The sequence below is a fragment of the Schistocerca nitens genome, chromosome 3 (genome assembly GCF_023898315.1).
Source record: "Schistocerca nitens isolate TAMUIC-IGC-003100 chromosome 3, iqSchNite1.1, whole genome shotgun sequence".
Lineage (NCBI taxonomy): Eukaryota > Metazoa > Arthropoda > Insecta > Orthoptera > Acrididae > Schistocerca > Schistocerca nitens.
In genome coordinates this window covers 296,837,519-296,858,063 of record NC_064616.1, presented here as the reverse complement: position 1 = coordinate 296,858,063, position 20,545 = coordinate 296,837,519, and the positions used below count along the sequence as shown (strand labels likewise).

At 41.0% G+C, this 20,545-nt stretch overlaps 1 protein-coding gene across 1 annotated transcript in view; it reads right to left on the bottom strand.

The window, feature by feature from the left end:
• LOC126248274 (protein PRRC2C-like) overlaps nt 1-20,545 on the bottom strand; it is a 240,396-nt gene that overhangs the window by 111,576 nt on the left and 108,275 nt on the right. Inside the window, exon 12 of the mRNA XM_049949121.1 lies at nt 15,858-16,004. Coding sequence (XP_049805078.1) covers nt 15,858-16,004 — 147 coding nt within the window. The remainder of the gene's footprint in view (nt 1-15,857; nt 16,005-20,545) is intronic.

Genomic DNA, 20,545 nt, shown 5'->3' with positions numbered 1-20,545 from the left:
GACAATGAATAAAAAGATATATACCCTATTATATCCATGTGGACTAACTGGAAAACATGCTTTGTAGTGACCTCACTGGGCAATGTAGTGCCCACCCTTCTCAATGGATATAACAATCTCCAACCCACTAACACTAACTAGAAATGGAATCCCCAGAAAGATCCAAAACATCTAATTTTAGCATCCTCAGATCTGAGATTTATTCATATAAATTTGCTGAGTTTGGTGACACAGTTAAGTAACAACACATACTAACAACAATTTTAAGTAACATGCATCTTGTAAGTGGCACAGTGTGTCTAAACTGAGTCACTTAAAATTATGGTGAATAATTAATACAATAACTGCGGCTTAATCAATCTAATGGAAAATCCTCAACAATATCGAGATTGTGCCAATAAAGTGAGTTCTGTGTTGAATTTAAACTTGCCTAAACACGAAGACTGGTTGATGCCTACTGCACAACCAAATATGATTTTATATATACAGTGCCTTGGCTTTGGAGTATTAAGTGAAAGCTTAAACCCAACCCCTCCCCCACCCCCAAAAGAAAATTTGACACTAGTATCTGATAACTGATGCTGCTACAAATGTGTAACTAATAACAGCAGTGTCACAATTAATAGATGAAAGTTAGAAGTAAGTCTCACAAAAAGAATGTCAACACAAACTGGACTTTTCAACAACACTGTAAGCAAAAAACTTACTATTTAAATATAATACCACCGTACTCGATAGGGCTTGTGTATGATAAAATATTACCATATTTATCGAGGTATAAGACAAACCGGAGTATAGGCGAACCTGAATATAAGACGACCCCTTTACTAAAGAGGTTCTTTGAGAAAATTTTAAGGCCAGCCTGTGTGGCCGAGCAGTTCTATGCGCTTCAGTCTGGAACTGCGCGACCGCTATGGTCGCAGGTTCGAATCCTGCCTCGGGCATGGATGTGTGTGATGTCCTTAAGTTAGTTAGGTTTAAGTAGTTCTAAGTTCTAGGGGACTGTTGACCTCAGAAGTTAAGTCCCACAGTGCTCAGAGCCATTTGAAACTTTTTTTTTTTTTTTTTTTTAATTTTATGTTTAACACATCCTGAGTAATCAAAATTATATTTTTATATATAAGCATCCATGAAATTTATATCACATCTATGTGACAAAACAAACAAACAAATTGTAGTCTAATTAGAAAGGTTGTGTAGTGCTGCAGTACAAACCCAAGTATCAGCAATTTTGTGACCCTACACAAACTTTCCGAATTCAATATAAATTTTCACGTGACTTCAGTTACCAAACCTTCATCTGTAAATATAAGGTGACCCAATATTCATCTATTACACAAGGTAAAAACTTTGTCCTCAGCAGCAGTAGATAAAGCTGTGACTGTAAGATGACCCTTTATTTTTTGAATGATGAATCTGGAAAAATCTCATATTATAATCTAGTAGATATGGTAATTGTTCTTTAGATTCTGTGCTTACTCTGCCAGAAAAAGCAAAGATGCAAGAGCCTCAAGGGCAAGGCCATTTTACAGAGGGGTGATGCAACAGTTAGTACACATCATTGAAGGAGTATATGATGGCAAATTCAGACCAAATGAAACATTTGTAACAGTGATGGATGCCGAATTAGTCACATCAATACACAGTTTAACCCCCCCACCCCTTTCTGGCAGCAACACAGGCATGTATTCTTGCACACAAATTATTATAAAGGTGCTAAATGGCATCCTGCGATAGATTGCTCCAAGCACCTTGGACCTTTTGTTGCAATTCAGCAATGGTACTTGCAGGCTCTGGAGGATGAGCATTTCCACTTCACTTCATCATGTCCACATGTTTCCAAGTGGCGAGAGATCCAGTGATCTTGCATACCAGGTCAGTAGCCATACATCATTAAGAGCACGTTTCGTTGCAGCAGCCATATGTGGAAGTGCATTGTCCTGCTGAAAAAGGGCCTCACTTTCCTGTTGATGAAACAGCAGTAGCACAGGGACGATAACTCATGTAATGTAGTAGGCACTTGTTACTTTACCATGCAGAAGCACCATACGTGACTGCAAGTTGTAACTGATGGCACCCCAGACTATGAAGTCTGGGGTGGAACCTGAGTGTCATGGGCAAATACACTCCAGAATAGGCTGCTCACCAGGTCTATGCCATATATGTTTATGTCCATCACCTGCATACATCCAGAACCTACCCTCTTCACTGAATGGGAACAACAAATTGGCATTCAACTCTTCAATCAACTCTCTCGAGAGACCACCATAATGTACTCGGCAGTGTCGTGGTGTCAGTGATAGCTTGGCTAGATGTCCATGTGATCTTAGTCCTGCTGAAAGCAGATGGTTCCCAATGGTCCATGGTCACACAGTAAGTGCAACATGTACCGGGATTACATCCATGGATGACATTTGGTCAACCGCTACAGCTCTCACAATGTGTCAATCTTGATTTGTGTGTGTAATGTGTGGACATCCCGAACCTGGTCTACTGTTGTGGAAATGCTCCAGCGAACACTGTTGAAAGCAGCAATACACAACCGATATGTTGCGCCCAACATGTGCAGCAACCTGTCAATACACCCATCTAGCTTTGCACAGCCCCATAATGCAGCCCTGTTCAAATGGCTGAAGTTATTGATCGGGAGTGGGGCACAGTCGTACCCTAGAATCAATGTTGCACCCATTGTTCACCTCTAATCTCAGCACTGTTACTGCCTGCAGAATCAAAAAATTGGGTGCACAGTCAGGCCTCTACAGCACCATCAGATAGTCTATGACCATGACAAATGAATCAGTAACACTGCACTCTCTCAGTATGCACATATATCCTTGTCCCCTGTGCCCTTGTGCTACTGAACACAGTCCTTGAGAGTGTTGTATTTTTCTCTGTCTGTGTATGTACCTAAAACTTATGTATTTATCATTTGTAAATCAAATTAGCGTAATGTATAGGAAAATCTTAAGAAGAATGTCAGTATACTAATTAATACCAAAATGTAAACAAGTAAGTTTCTTTTTAAAATATATATATATTGCCGCCACTCATACCTCACCTGTCATTCAACAACATCTTTGCCTCTGCACTTCCGCCTCGACTGACATCTCTGCTCAAATTCTTTGCCTTTACAAATGTAAGCTTGTGTCTGTGTATGTGTTAGTTTGTGTGTCTATTGACCTGCCAGCGCTTTCGTTTGGTAAGTCACATCATCTTTGTTTTTAGATATATTTTTCCCACGTGGAATGTTTCCCTCTATTATATAAAAACAAAGATGATGTGACTTACCAAACGAAAGCGCTGGCAGGTCGATAGACACACAAACATACACACAACATTCAAGCTTTCGCAACCAATGGTTGCTTCGTCAGAAAAGAGGGAAGGAGAGGGAAAGATGAAAGGATGTGGGTTTTAAGGGAGAGGGTAAGGAGTCATTCCAATTCCGGGAGCGGAAAGACTTACCTTAGGGGGAAAAAAGGACGGGTATACACTCGCGCACACACACGCGCGCACACACACACACACACACACACACACACACATATACAGACACAAGCAGACATATTCTTGAATACGTCCGCTTGTGTGTGTGTGTGTGTGTGTGTGTGTGTGTGTGTGTGTGTGTGTGTGTGTGTGTATAAAAATAGAGGGAAACATTCCACGTGGGAAAAATATATCTAAAAACAAAGACGATGTGACTTACCAAACTAAAGTGCTGGCAGGTTGATAGACACACAAACAAACACAAACATACACACAAAATTCAAGCTTTCGCAACCAACGGTTGCTTCATCAGGAAAGAGGGAAGGAGAGGGAAAGACGAAAGGATGTGGGTTTTAAGGGAGAAGGTAAGGAGTCATTCCAATCCCGGGAGCGGAAAGACTTACCTTAGGGGGAAAAAAGGACAGATATACACTCGCGCGTACACAGACACAGGCAGACATTTGTAAAGGCAAAGAGTTTGGGCAGAGATGTCAGTCGAGGCGGAAGTACAGAGGAAAAGATGTTGTTGAAAGACAGGTGAGGTATGAGCGGTGGCAACTTGAAATTAGCGGAGGTTGAGGCCTGGCGGATAACGAGAGGAGGATATACTGAAGGACAAGTTCCCGTCTCCGGAGTTCTGACAGGTTGGTGTTAGTGGGAAGTATACAGATAACCCGGACGGTGTAACACTGTGCCAAGATGTGCTGGCCATGCATCAAGGCATGTTTAGCCACAGGGTGATCCTCATTACCAACGAACACTGTCTGCCTGTGTCCATTCATGCGAATGGACAGTTAGTTGCTGGCCATTCCCACATAGAAAGCTACACAGTGTAGGCAGGTCAGTTGGTAAATCACGTGGGTGCTGTCACATGTGGCTCTGCCTTTGATCGTGTACACCTTCCGGGTTACAGGACTGGAGTAGGTGGTGGTGGGAGGGTGCATGGGTCAGGTTTTACACCGGGGGCAGTTACAAGGGTAGGAGCCAGAGGGTAGGGAAGGTGGTTTGCAGATTTCATAGGGATGAACCAAGAGATTACGAAGGTTAGGTGGACGGCAGAAAGACACTCTTGGTGAAGTGGGGAGGATTTCATGAAGGATGGATCTCATTTCAGGGCAGGATTTGAGGAAGTCGTGTCCCTGCTGGAGAGCCACATTCAGAGTCTGATCCAGTCCCAGAAAGTATCCTATGACAAGTGGGGCACTTTTGTGGTTCTTCTGAGGGAGGTTCTGGGTTTGAGGGGATGAGGAAGTGGCTCTGGTTATTTGCTTCTGTACCAGGTCGGGAGGGTAGCTGTGGGATGCGAAAGCTGTTTTCAGGTTGTTGGTGTAATGGTTCAGGGATTCCGGACTGGAGCAGATTCATTTGCCACGAAGACCTAGGCTGTAGGGAAGGGACCGTTTCATGTGGAATGGGTGGCAGCTGTCGTAATGGAGGTACTGTTGCTTGTTGGTGGGTTTGATGTGGATGGACGTGTGAAGCTGGCCATTGGACAGATGGAGGTCAACGTCAAGGAAAGTGGCATGGGATTTGGAGTGGGACCAGGTGAATCTGATGGAACCAAAGGAGTTGAGGTTGGAGAGGAAATTCTGGAGTTCTTCTTCACTGTGAGTCCAGATCATGAAGATGTCATCAATAAATCTGTACCAAACTTTGGGTTTGCAGGCCTGGGAAACCAGGAAGGCTTCCTCTAAGTGACCCATGAATAGGTTGGCGTATGAGGGGGCCATCCAGGTACCCATGGCTGTTCCCTTTAATTGTTGGTATGTCTGGCCTTCAAAAGGGAAGAAGTTGTGGGTCAAGATGAAGCTGGCTAAGGTAATGAGGAAAGAGGTTTTAGGTAGGGTGGCAGGTGATCGGCATGAAAGGAAGTGCTCCATCGTAGCGAGGCCCTGGACGTGCGGAATATTTGTGTACAAGGAAGTGGCATCAATGGATACAAGGATGGTTTCTGGGGGTAACAGATTGGTTCAAATGGCTCTGAGCACTATGGGACTTAACATCTATGGTCATCAGTCCCCTAGAACTTAGAACTACTTAAACCTAACTAACCTAAGGACAGCACACAACACCCAGCCATCACGAGGCAGAGAAAATCCCTGACCCCGCCGCGAATCGAACCCGGGAACCCGGGCGTGGGAAGCAAGAACGCTACCGCACGACCACGAGATGCGGGCGGTAACAGATTGGGTAAGGATTCCCGGCGTTCGAGAAAGTGGTTGGTGTCTTTGATGAAGGATGGGAGCCTGCATGTAATGGGTTGAAGGTGTTGATCTACGTAGGCAGAGATGCGTTCTGTGGGGGCTTGGTAACCAGCTACAATGGGGTGGCTGGGATGATTGGGTTTGTGAATTTTAGGAAGAAGGTAGAATATAGGGGTGTGGAGTGTCGGTGGGGTCAGGAGGTTGATGGAGTCAGGTGAAAGGTTTTGTAGGGGGCCTAAGGTTCTGAGGATTCCTTGAAGCTCCGCCTGGACATCAGGAATGGGATTACCTTGGCAAACTTTGTATGTGGTGTTGTCTGAAAGCTGACGCAGTCCCTCAGTCACGTACTCCCGACGATCAAGTACCACGGTCGTGGAACCCTTGTCCGCCGGAAGAATGACGATGGATCGGTCAGCCTTCAGTTCACGGATAGCTTGGGCTTCAGCAGTGGTGATGTTGGGAGTAGGATTAAGGTTTTTTAAAAGGATTGAGAGGCAAGGCTGGAAGTCAGAAATTGCTGGAAGGTTTGGAGAGGGTGATTTTGAGGAAGAGGAGGTGGGTCCCGCTGTGACGGAGGACGGAACTGTTCCAGGCAGGGTTCAATTTGGATAGTGTCTTGGGGAGTTGGATCATTAGGAGTAGGATTAGGATCATTTTTCTTCATGGCAAAGTGATATTTCCAGCAAAGAGTACGAGTGTAGGACAGTAAATCTTTGACGAGGACTGTTTGGTTGAATCTGGGAGTGGGGCTGAAGTTGAGGCCTTTGGATAGGACAGAGGTTTCGGATTGGGAGAGAGGTTTGGAGGAAAGGTTAACTACTGAATTAGGGTGTTGTGGTTCCAGTAGTTGACTTTGCCACAAGAAAAATGATCCTAATCCTACTCCTAATGATCCAACTCCCTAAGACACTATCCAAATTGAACCCTGCCTGGAACAGCTCCGTCAATCAATAGATGTAAAACGACATGTCATAGATGATAAACATGGTAACTTTTAAAATCTCATTTTATTGAATTTCTTATTTTTACTTGTTGCTGTAGAACTTGAGCAAAATTTGATGGTAGTAGTGAATTTAGTTTCTCTAATTAATACGCTAATCTGAAGATGTATTGTTAAGAGCTGAAAGTAATTATGAAACAGAAATTACTGCTGCCATGTGGTTGTAATTAAACTAATGATGTTCCGAGTACTGCAGTGTGGGCTGTATATGATGCAAGACCCTGAAACATCATAGGTATATTCATTAACCAGTGCGCCCATAGAGAGTACTGAAAAGAGTAAAAGTTCCACTTTTAGCCACTATGCAAAAATACGGTGCTGTAAACAATCAGAATGTTGTGAGAGTACAAGAAAAGGGGATTAATGATCAAACACATCATAATGCACATTTATTAGGATATGGTCACAAGTTACAACACGTGTTCAACATTGTCTCCTGACTCGGAAACATGCTGCACCTGTAACGTGGCACGGTCAACAGTTGCTTGCAGCATATCTGGTATAATCAGAGCGATATGTTGATGTATGCTATCCTTCAGCTCAAGAAGAGTCTGGGTACATACCTGATAGACACTATCTTTTAGATTTCACCACAACCAGAACTCGCATTAAGGTCGGGCGATCTGGAAGTCCACACATCTTGATATTACCTAGATGCAGTCATCACCGAAGGTTTCTCGAAGCAAATCTTTCACCTGACATGTAACGTGTGGTGTCATTCCATCTTGCAAGAAAACTGTGGTGTGGATACAGTTGCATTCTTGCAAAGCTGGAATCACATGATGCACAAGATGGTCTTCATAACAAAACAGATAGCACTGTACACCTAACAAGCCTGTGACATTTCATCTGCCTAAAAAAAAAAATAGACAAGGAATGACGGAGCTTGTGAAACCACTCCACAGAGTCAGACATGCCAAGTGCAGTGGAATGTTCCTGCACAACATGGGGGTGGAGTAGAATGCCACACTCAACATTCTGTGCATTAATGGCATCATGCAGAGAAAAACGTATCCTGTCTGTGCAAAGAACATTCCCCAGCCACGTTATTCATTTCCATACATGCCAAAGGACAACGCACAAAGTCATAGCATTGTAGCCTATCTTGCAACTTCATTTAGTGCACATTCTGAATCTTGTAGGGATACCAGTGTACAAACATGCCACAAAAACTTTTGAGTTGTTGAGAAGGGGAGAGAATTTCTGTGACATAGCTCCAGCACTGGCTGCAAAATTTCAGACATGTGCTGCACAGTCAGCTATAGCTAAAGCAACTTCATCATCAACTGTCATGTCAATGGGCCATCTCCCCCACTAATTCACCTGCTTCTTCAAATTCCACGATCATATTCTTTAGCCCATTTATTGACATGGGGCTTCATTACTGTTGTTTCTGTTTGCGATATTCTCGCAATGCAGTGCTGTTATTGCTGTCATTCTCATAAAACAAATTTACCAGTAGTGTACTGTTCTTCTCAATGGCCACAGTATTTTGTACAGAAAACTTTAACTTGATAACCCTTTATCCCAACTCACTTCACAAGAGAAACCAACATGTGTCACCAAATGACAAACAGCATACCGACATAAAAACAGGAAACCATTTATATTCTGACAGCTTACAGCACCATATTTTTGCCTGGTGGCAGAATGTGGAATTATTATTTTTTTCTTCAGCATACTCCGCGAGTGTACTAATTAGTGAACAAAGCTATGATGTTTCAGCATCCTGCGATGCATACAGCCTGCACTGCAACACTCTGAACAAATCAGTTTAAAAATAACCACTTGACATTATAAACAATTTACACCAGGCTGTTCCAACCGAGCTCCAGGGAGCCGGAGCGCTCCGGAGCGCTCACTGCGGCAGCTCAGAGCCCGCGTGGAGGGGGAAAGCGAACTCACTGCCCCCTGGCCGCATGCAGCCGCAACTGACGCAATAATCCGTGTTCAATGACAGCTATGACTAGCCGTGGGAGCCCTGTACATCTATTGGAGGATATCTTTCTATTCATTGAGAGGGATGGTTGTCCGCAGTGTCTTGTATGTCAAAGTATTTAATTCTGCGAAGAGGTACAATATACGACATTATACACGTCTTCACGCAGCACACTACGATCAGGTAGAAGGCGTTGCACGCAGAGAACTGGTAGCCAGGCTTAACAACAACATACCAGGAGACATAAGTTTAAAAACGGTTTCGTAATACGGAGGGTATCAAAACATGCAACATAGTTCGTGTTCTGTAATGCGTTTATAATTAAAAAAAAAAAAAAAAAAAAAAGCCTCTGAGAACTATGGGACTTAACACCTTAGGTCATCAGCCCCCTAGAACTTAGAATTACTGAAACTTAACTAACCTAAGGACATCACACACATCCATGCCCGAGGCAAGATTCGAACCTGCGACCGTAGCAGTCCCGCGGTTCCGGACTGAAGCGCCTAGAACCGCACGGCCACCGCGACCGGCCGTTTATAATTTTCAGGTGAATAAGAGCGGAGAAAACACTACTGAATCTGCAATTCGAGCAAGCTACAGGGTCGCTCACATCATTGCGACGAGTGGCAAGCCGTTTTCAGTGGGACCACTCATAAAATCGTGCATGGTAGCAGTTGCAGAATGTTTGTTCCCAAGAGGGGTGCAGGCAATTGAAGGGGTTTGCCTGTCAAAGCAAACAATGTCTCGTGAATCCTGGACATGGCAGCGGATTTAGAGACACAGCTCAGAAAGAAGGTGAAGAGCTTTGTTGCATTTGCGCTAGCGCTTGACGAAAGCACCGCCATATCGGACTGTGCTCAGCTTGCAGTCTTTCTGTGTGGTGTCGACATGGAGCTGCAAGTAACTGGAGATCTCTTGGATGTGGTACCAACCGATTACACCGCAACAGGACGTGACATTTTTGAAACTGTTTGTGAATCAGTGGACAATATGAATTTGCCGTGGGATAAGCTCCTTTCTGTAGCGACAGACGGTGCACCACAAATGATAGGGCGTCACCACGGTTTTGCTTCTCGTTTGAAAAATAAACTCAGGGACGAATTCGGGAAAGACATTTTGACTCTTCATTGTTTTATTCACCAAGAGACACTGTGTGCTGAAACAGTAGAGCTAGATGGCGTAATGAAAGATGTCGTGAAGTGTGTGAATTTTATGCGGCGCCACGGTATGAATCATCGCCAATTCAAAGGACTCCTGAAAGATATGGAAGCGGAGTATGGGGATATACCTTACCACAGTACAGTTCGTTGGCTGAGTTGGGGAAAAGTTCTTAATGTTTTCTTTGCCATTTGTGAGGAAATATCCATTTTTCTCGAAATGAAAGGGGAAGAAATGTATTGTCTGAAAGATATAAAATGGATATCAGACCTGGCTTTCCTAGCCGACATAACTATGCATCTGAATAATTTAAATCTGTCATTGCAGGGCTAAGGGCAGCTAATCGTTGACATGCACGACCAGATCAAAGCGTTCATGGAAAAGATGCGTTTATTTGAGAGGCAGAGGAGTAATGGACATTTAACGTTCTTCAATCATCTTGCTTCTTTAAAACTACCTGAAGGTACTACTTTCGGCGATTACAAAGCAAAGTTAAAGCAGCTCATCACGTCGTTTGAAACACGATTCCGAGGCCTCACTAGTTTGTAAATGGAACTTAAGGTGTTGAGCACGCCTTTTTTCAGTTTCCCCCGATGACTTGTCATCGTCACTTCAATTGGAGATTATTGATTTGCAAAATTCAACTTTGTTGAGAGGTACTACAACACGTTGGATTTGTCACGATGGTATCGTTCATTACAGCAAAAAACATTTCTCAAGCATCACAACAATGCCGCTCAGGTCATGTGCATGTTTGGATCTACGTATTGTTGTGAGCAGCTTTTCTCAGCAATGGAAAGAGTAAAATGTAAGGAATAAAACGTAAGGAATAATCGTTTCTTCAGGATGCAACAATGAAGGCCATTTTCCGTATTAACGCTGCGAACACTTTATGACGCCTGATATTTCCGATCTTGTAATGAAAAGAAAATGTCAAGCTACAGAGGCCCAATAAATTTAGTATGAAATTTCTTGTAAAACAGTTGTTTCTTATTTATTTCCTGAACATCGTATTTCCTGGTGTAGCTCATCACCACGTCTTAGCAGCTAAGAGTACGAGGTTGTCGATCTTATAAGACGCAGCTCGCACATCAAAACGCTTGCCTTGCCGCCTGCCTCAGCTGGCCGTGCCACGTACCGGCGTGCCGGCCCACTTGAATGGTCACAGCGAGCGACGCGGCTCCCTGGAGCAGGGAGCGCTCCGCGGCTCACAACGGAGCCGACGAGCTGGAACAGCCTGATTTACACAATGACTGCTTTTTTTCCAACGGAAGTATTGCTGATCCCAAGAAGTCAAGTTCACTTCCACGAGTTCACCACTTTTTGGTTTTATTTACCATTCAGTTAAGAAATCACGATAACTGGCACACATTCAGCAACATGCATATTACATTGAAACTAATGTGTGAGCAACATCACAATAAATGCTAATGCTAATGGAAGCAAGACTAGGTTTAATGTCCTGCCAGCACCGACAAGGGAATGGTCCTGTAAGACATCTCAGAACATACCCTAAAATATTTTACACAGGAAGAAGACAACAAAAGAAACGCGCAGTCAAAATATTAGCTGCTATGAGGCACTGCAAGTATTAAAAAAAAAAAAATAGCTGAAAATTTCCAAATTCGTAGCATGCCAGGCAGCAGTAGAAATGTACATCCCTACTGGCGCACTAGCAACTGTGAATGTGCAACTAGGCACATGTAGAGCTGAGGTCGGCAGTACATTTGTAAAGAGGAAACTTGACACAACCCGATTGTAATTCGTTAAGGACGTTTCATGTTACCGTTTCTCTGACACTACAGTACACAGTTACTTTTCTCTTCAATTAGCCACTCAGGTTTACATCTATTACAATTTATCAGTTCCTTTTTACAGTATTGGTGGTCCGTCTCTGTAGCGCAGCGGTAGCGTTACCGCCTATCACGCAAGGGGGCCCGGGTTTGATTCCTGGCAGGGGACTGGGTGTTGTGTGTCCATCATCATTTTCATCATCATTGACACAAGTCGCTGAAGTGGTGTCAGCTAAAAACACTTGCAATACGGCGGCCAAAACTCAAAAGGGATATCCTGGCCAATAAATGCCATACAATCATTTCATTTCATTTCATTTCATTTCCAGTATTGGTAAGTATTGACAATCCAGACAGAGCTGAGTGAATATATATTGTGCTTTCGTAAGGCATGCCTGCTAACAGTACCTATTTTTTTCTTCCTGTTTCACAGTAATGTGGAATCCAATTAACATTCTCAATTTAGCAATGATGAAATATGAAGAACGTGGTTTCCACCCGAAATCACCTACTTCTCCTGAGGGCGTACATGTTTGTCATTTGTTAGTTGATTTCCTTGACATTCATTCAAATGATATCTACATTTCGTTTGAAATTGTGGATACGTTAGAAGAAACAGGAAATAACTGTGACGATTCCATCAACTGTCGTTCGGAAAATGTCAGTTGTGCCATTAACAGTTCTGAAGAAGAATACCTTCCAAGCCTTTTTAAAAAGAAAAAAAAAAGAAAGAAAGAAAAAGAGCTTTCAGCGACAAAGAAAAGGCAGTGAAATATTGGTTAAGTGAAGGAGGGATAAAACGCTTGAAGTGACGCAGTGGGCAAAGGTGTTTTCGTTTTGTAAAATCTGAGCATGAACTGTACAAATGGAAGAATGACTTACATCAAGTAAGAAATATGCACCAAACGGAAACCCGAAACCATCTGAATTAAAAACTGTTCCAAAGATTTAGAACTACTCATCAGATGCTATGCACCGTTACCAATTGAGATCTACAAGATTGGGCACTCTGAATTGCATCCGACATGAACAACTGCTGATTTCCAGGCCGTGTCAACCTGGCTACACAGGTTCAATAAATCGTGATGAATAGGAAGTCGCAAAATTACCAAGTTTATGTAATGTAGATGATGATGATGATGATGAGTTTGTGGGGTGCTCAACTACGTGGTCATCGGTGCCTGACGTAAACGTGTAGAGCAAACGTGTAGAGCAGCTGCCAGTAATACACATTACTATTGGAAATTAATAGGTGATGCAAAGACGTAACTTGCTATTATCTGCGCAACTGCTGTTTATGACGTTGATCAGTCAGGTATCATGAATAAACTGCATGCATACCGCATTTTATCATTTCGGGGTGAAAAAAAGACTGAGTTGGTTGCCCAATCAATGACTGCAAAAATCTTGTAATCGATATATCAAAATCTGGAAAAATGGGAAAGAATAATTTTCAACATTTTGTTCGAAATGTATTCCTACCAACTGCAGATCCTAATTTATTGCTTTTGTTGGACTCGTGGTCTGGACATAACGACACCTCTGTTTTTGTGGAGGATGATGAAAAATCTGTAGATATAATGTGAATTCCACCTGGAACTACTAGTGCAATTCAACTTCTTAGTAAAGAAATTTTTCGAAAGTAGAAAGCATTTTTCGGGAAATTATCAAACAACATAATTTCCGATATTCTCTCATTTCAGATTTATCAGTACAACAGTATTCTTAAGCTCCATTACCAGCTATCTTCACCACACTTTACCAATTTGATGAAGTATACCTTCTACGCAGCGCAATATGCAGAATAATGGCCAAGGCCATTTTTGACTCTATCCCAGTTCTGTCTAAATGAAACTTGTGGTTACTGCGAAGTGACTGACTGCACCTATCTTTCATTTGCCTTGTGCGCCTGGTGCAAGAAAAATGTTTTATTTTTATGATTCAATAGAAACTTCGCATTTTTGTGATGACTACAGGGAACTGTTTCACTGATAGTCAAATGTACAACATTCAAACATTATTATAAGGAATGGCCAACAGGAATTGTTATAAAATGTAGTACTGAAAGACACATTTAATTTCAACAAGTCCCATAGTGCTCAGAGCCATTTGAACCATTTCATCACATTGGGCAATGTTTGTAACCTGTAACGTAAACATGGTACACAATTAACAAATGTTACCATCTTCATGTGGAAATTAAATGTGTTTCTTTCAATTGTTAACTCATTATTTCTCTTTTGCATGTCCTTGCTAACGTTTCCATGAGGTTTCATTATCATATCATCATTAGTTTTTCCTGGGGGCCATCTCAAGTAACTGAAGTTTAATGACAACCATCCTGTATTTGGCAGAGGAGTTGGTTTTATTGGTCTTGCACAGATGCTGGGTGTCGTTTGATGCTTGTGGCACAAATCCAAGTTGGCCACGTATTCTTCATAGCACGTTTGACTGTTGGTGCAGAATTGATGCTAAAGATCAATACAACTCTTCTCCAACAATCTACATAGTCTCCTGACATATAGGGGTTCACATTCAGGCCTGCTATTTCTTGTGTACTCTGTCCGACATTTCTGACCGCAATAAACTGCTGTATCTTTTCTCCTACTACCTGATGTATGAGAGAGGTAGGGTCGTGGTGGTCTTGCGTAACAGGCGTAAGGACCAGATGCAGGAGTCTGTCACAGCTCTTTCATCTGATTCTTTTCTGTTGTATTTCCTCAAAATGCTGGCAGGACTTGCTAACTAGTCTGTTGTGACCTCTTTTACCCAAAGAGCTTGGTAAATGTCTTCCATGACTCCTTTAATCAACTGTGATATTTTGTCTATGTCTGTCACAGTCAGATTCACAACGTGGCACAGAGCCAAAACATTCAGTATGCAGGACTGTATTGTTTTCCTACAACATTGGGCTCTGTTCTTCAAGTGTTCTTGCACTAAGAAGAGGACTCGCTGCTAGTTGTCGCAAAATATTTTTTCAGTTTCAACATTTTAGCCATTCCATCAGATCCTGAACAGCATCTCCAGAAAATGCTGATGGATGCCTCTTATGCAGCTGACTTAATGCTCTTTTGGAATCCACTGGCCTCCTCAATATATGGACCTCAGGATTGATGTACTGCTTCTATTTCGCTTTCTTTCAATATCTGTGACAGCTTTCATGTTGCCCAATTGGAATCACATTGGTGTAGATTGTTTGAGCTATCCAGTGTCTCCAGCAAACAGTGTCACATCTTAACCACAAACCAGTCCAAATCCAAAACAGGGTTGTCAACCGGGAACAATTCTTACCTACTGAAAGCAAATTTATTATGGATAACAACATACACACAGAGCAGAACTGCCTCTTCAATGGAGAGTGCTGCTATTTGTACAAACAGCAAATATTCCAGAATATACAAACATTACAAATTTTGAGAATCTTCTAGAAATTTTGAATACTAAGTAAGAAATACTTGCTGGTGACAGAATCTGAACTGGCAACCTGCACTATGCCAGCAATGCTAACAGCTACTCTTCATTGCATGCAGCATCTCTCTTGGCAACATTTCTAAATACTCCGACAGACACCACTATATATGCTGCCAGCTGAATCCAAAGTTGCCAGATACAGAGAGGTTTATCTAATATATTGCCATTTTTAATATTGGTGGGAATTTTAAATCAAACACTAAACATTTTAATATTGATTTCGTGCATAAGAAGCAACTGAATTTTGGAGTCAATTTTTCGAAGAAAACAGAGCATCTTATAGTCCGTAAAATACGGTATACATCATTCACTATCAGCAGTGGATTCAGAATATTTAAGCCAGTGGAAGCACCTTCAATATTCATCAACTATTTTAATATTCTCCAAGGAAGCATCTGAGGTCGCCTTCTGTTACTAAATTACGCTGTCTCATAATACAAATTGTTTGTGTGTGTGTGTGTGTGTGTGTGTGTGTGTGTGTGTGTGTGTGTGTGTGTGTAACTTGGGACTGATAAATTCATATCATCTCTATAAAACAAAAAATAGTTTAGCTTAAAACCTACGCAGAGAAGTATAGGGAAAGAGAAAATTATAAAATCAGCTGTGTCATTATGAAAGGAACCTTCCCTGTATTCGAGCTGATGTTCTTGTCATGAATGATATGTCAAAGTTGTGATGCTTTGGATGCTTTCTTAAAGGGTGCTCTTGTTCTCTTCCAACTGGTCTGACAGGATTCAAACAACCAGACAAGAAGTCAGTTCATTTCCTATGCACCTGGTGAACAAAGGAAAGCTTTGCATTTATTTTACCTGTTTAGTCTTTTGGTAACGCTGTTCTTCTTCTTCCTTGCGCTGCCTGGCACGCACAACAGCCAGTGCAACATCGGCACAATGCTGACGTCTTCTCTCATGCCATATTTCTTCATCCTCAACTGCTCGAGGTCCTGGTCCTCCAACCTACAATTAAAACATTCGTAACTATCAAATGTTATCTAATAATGAACTGTGCATATTTACCCTCAAGCCACTTACTAAACCAAACACGTCAACCAACATAAATCCTTAGGCATAAATGAGAAAATCTGCTGCTTATTACCACCCTTACAAGGAAATTAAACACTTCACAACATTGCAGACAAAATTAAAAGATAACTGAATTCTTCAACAACCACTAGTGTTTCCTCATCTTGTCTCAGTAACCAACTAAGACTTTAAGAAAAGACATATTTAATAATATTGGTATTCTCTTATTTATTTTACTTAATAAATAAGTGCAAGATGTTAGTGTTGTTGACAAAATATGTTGTTAATGACTTAAGTTGACAGGATTTCTACACATAACTGAACAGAAGAAGAAGAAGCTTTATCTCTTTGAGAAGGCTAATATATATTATGTTGCTGTAACTTTCAGTCTTCTCTCTGCAGACAGCTTCATTTTTTAATATACTACCCTTAGGCCAAAATCTTATTGTACACTCATCAAATGTTCTCTAAAGCAAACATATATTGAGAAATAAATTATCACAATTTAAAAGCAAACTATTATTTTCAAATTTGTAGATTCAGAATGCATTACCACACACAAGTAATAAAATAAAGGGAAACGGTACTGCAAAGACAGCACACAATGGGACTTTCGTTCATCCTCTGAACTAAGTATCATTTTAGTGAGGCTACGTTAAACTGATTTACAGCACATTCTCTGCAATATGGGATGGCTATCACACATTTGTGCAAGGAACAACAGTTATTTTGTAAAACCAGATTTAAGTGTTCTGACATTTCAGGACAAATTTCAATCCTTCCGCTGATTTTTCCTTGATGGGGTTATCTGATCCTATGAACCCAATTGCTATCTCAACAAGATAAGGGATGCCATATACAACCACAGCATCAAACCAACATGCACTATCAACCGCGTCACTGTGTTAGATATGAAACTGCTAGGAATGCTGCAGCCGCCAGTTGTAGCAGTGATATTTTTATTTCAAATTACAGTGGATCACTTACTAAAGGCAAGGAAATGACCCTAGTGACTAGTTTTATTGAGTGCACTAATTGGCTCCTGCCGAGTATGTAGCTTACAAATGAGAACATTCACATAAAAATTATGAAATTCTTAATGTCAAAATTTCAAATCCTGTGTATCAGCACACATGTATCACAACCATTAATTTTCATCTGCTGCAATGTCGTCACTTCTTATTTGCAATTACATATAAAAGCAAGTAGATAATGCAGATGCATGAAATACCACTCAACTGTTTCAGTTGTGCATCTTGTGCCTTGTGTTTTGGCAGTTTTATGTAATTTTTTTTTCCTGTCTGCAATAGGTAAGCTCAATAAAGATATTTATCACCTTTTTTACATTGTACCAATTTGCGCACACTTATTGATAAAACACTTTTAAATTCATTTAATGGTTTTGCTTTATGGCCAATGTATTGAGAATCTCTACTGATGCCTTCTGTTCATATTTGTGCTTAAAATTTTACATTTATAGATTTTATTCAGTGCTGTAATCATATTTTATTTCCCTTGCTTTGATATGAAATGGAAAACTTCATAACCTTCAGGTTTGTTTTTTGTGATGAATGCTTGCCTTCCCCTTCTTTTTATATTTCTCCCCCTCACAAGAGCAAAGTGAAAAGAAACTTGATCACATTTTCTATCATTATTACAGTTCCAAAAGATGAAACATTTTACTATTGCAACAGCCAAAAAAAAAATAAAAATCCAATCCCACCCTTTTCATGACCTACTGCTGATGGCATATCTTTCTCTCAGATGACCGAACTGGTCTACATGTCCCATTATAGCTGTATGCTCCGATATGGATGCAGGGTCGAATATAGTTGAGGTCGTACCATATCTATTTCTTCACACCCTTTTGTGTTGATGATTATGTGCATGTAAATACAATTGAAAAACATTTCCAGCAAGGAGCTCAAGGTGGCAATGCAGACAATGCACCACATGGAAGCAAGACATAAGGACTAATTTCATATGTAGCTACTGTAAAGTACCACTATGTATTCAGCTATGTTTTGAACAATTTCATACAAATGTTAAGCTGTAAATAAATAAATCTGACATAATAGTGACTCTTAATTCCTTCTTTTTACAGATCCTAACCCCAGTGAAAAAAAATTATTTTAAGTGGAATGTATATGTCCCACTAGATTCAAGGAGGAATAAATTTGGAGGACCATTTACTACGCCTAGATTCCAATGGAACATACCTGCCCCACTTACAACTATAAACAACAATTGAAATTCAGAAACACAGCCAGACCCAGTAACCATTCAAAATAGGAAGAAGCCAGTTTTTTACAGTGATATGCAAAATTTTAACCAACTCTGTTAAGAAAGCGTCAAATTATGCAGTTGACACTTCCAGACACTAATACATCATATAACACAAACAGCAGGTTACCTAAGCAATTGTAATTGAAAGCTTTACATGCCACAGTTAAGTTTGTTCATCATAATATTAAACATTGCAAAATTACACATGCCCTTCTACCAGAACAGCTATAACAAACAACATTTTGTGCACTGTTCCTTCCAGAATCTCATCTTACAATACATAAAAAATAAAAATACTACAGCTACAACATTTACTGTTGTTACTTCCACTACCTGAGCATCCTACGAAATTACACCCATAAAAAAGAACCTCAAAATAGGTGATGCAGTGAACTGTGAGTCACCTTCAAAAATCTAGTGCAACATGGTAGCTGTACATCAAAACTACTGTAATATATTTTATCATTAAGTTATTTGAATATCATAAATATTTTAAATTTTCTAAAATGTTTGTTATTAAAAAACAACATGCACCGTTTTTAACACTAAATCCCAAGCATAAAAGTCAAAGCCATGCACTTATAATAGAAATTCCCGAATAAAAGGTAATACTACACATTCTCCTTGTCTTGCCTTTACAAGAGTTTTTCCCCAAACAGTCAAATGGAATATAATTTACTTAATCCTTGACTGGAAAAGGTAGGTGTAGGTGTGTGTGTGGCGGGGGGCATACATGCAAGGGAGGGGGGAGGGGCATTGCTATTTCCAACACTGACTGGTGTAATGCCAATGTTTTCAATCCCATGCAACATTACAAAAATAATTCACATTCCTCATTTGCATAACTTTTATGCCGAAGAAACTTTCACGCTCATTCAAGAACATTTGCTAATCCATTCCCTGCTCATTTCATTAAGCATGAGGGTGGTATTAATTGTAACAGGACAGCTTGTCAGTAGTAATGACATATTTAAGTGTTGTACTGGCATATGAAATGTTGTCTGCTAACTTATGCAGGTAACGCTGTAAACATAACATGCCGACATCACAGTCCAACTCTTGTGGTGTGCTCTCTCTCTCTCTCTCTCTCTCTCTCTCTTCTCAATTACAGAAATCTTCACTAAAGTCTTTAGCAACTCTCAGATAGAACACTCAACACCTGAGAAAGCCACTGATACTGACAGCAAGTAACAATGTTATACAACACAGTCCTTCAGTGTTGAGACAAAAACTTTTACACTATCTGATCACAAGCATCTGGACACTTATTACTCGACATCAATATGGCATATGTCCACCCTTTGTCTTTATAACAGCTTGAACTCTACTGTGGACACCTTCAATAAGGGACTGTCTTTACAGGAATGGCACCCCATTTGTCCTCAAGAGCTGAAACCAGAAAAGGTAGTGAGGTCAGATGCTGGGGTGTGGAATGGTGTTGACATTGTAACTCATCCCACGGGTGTTCCACTGGGTTCTTATCAAACCTCTGGGCAATCCAGTTCATTTAAGGACTGCTATTGTCCACAAACCATTACCTCATAGATGCTGCTTTATGAGAGGGCAGGTTATCAGTCATTGTCTTCGAATTGTTTCTTCACAGTACACAAGCTGTAAAATATGTTCATATCCTTTTGCATTTAGTTTCCTGAAGCGCTATAAGAGGACCACGCCCTCACCATGAAAAACACCCCCCTACACGTCCGTGCTTCACTGTTGGCACCACACATGACGACAAGTAATGTTCTCCACCAAACCATTCCATCAGACTGACACATGGCAAACCATGATTCATGACCCACAAATGACTTATTTCCTGCCATCCACCCTACAGTGGCGTTGTTTAGCACTGACTGCAGAAATTTATGGTTTCTGAGAAGCTGCTCAACCATTGTGGAACTTAAAAGTTATTCCTTCTACCAATATCCTGTGTTTTTTTATGCCCACAAACCTTGACATTCCATGTCTATCAGTACACGAGATCTGCCAGGTCTTGGTTTAGCTGGGTTGTTGCTTCACATTTTCACACCATGAACCCATCATTAACAGCTGAGATGAACAGCTTTAGAAGGGCTGAAATGGCCCCAATAGATTTGTTTTAAGTGGCATCTAATGACTAGTCCCTGTGCAAAGTCACTGAGCTCTCCTGAGTGATTCATTCTACTGTTACTGTTTCTCTACTAACAACA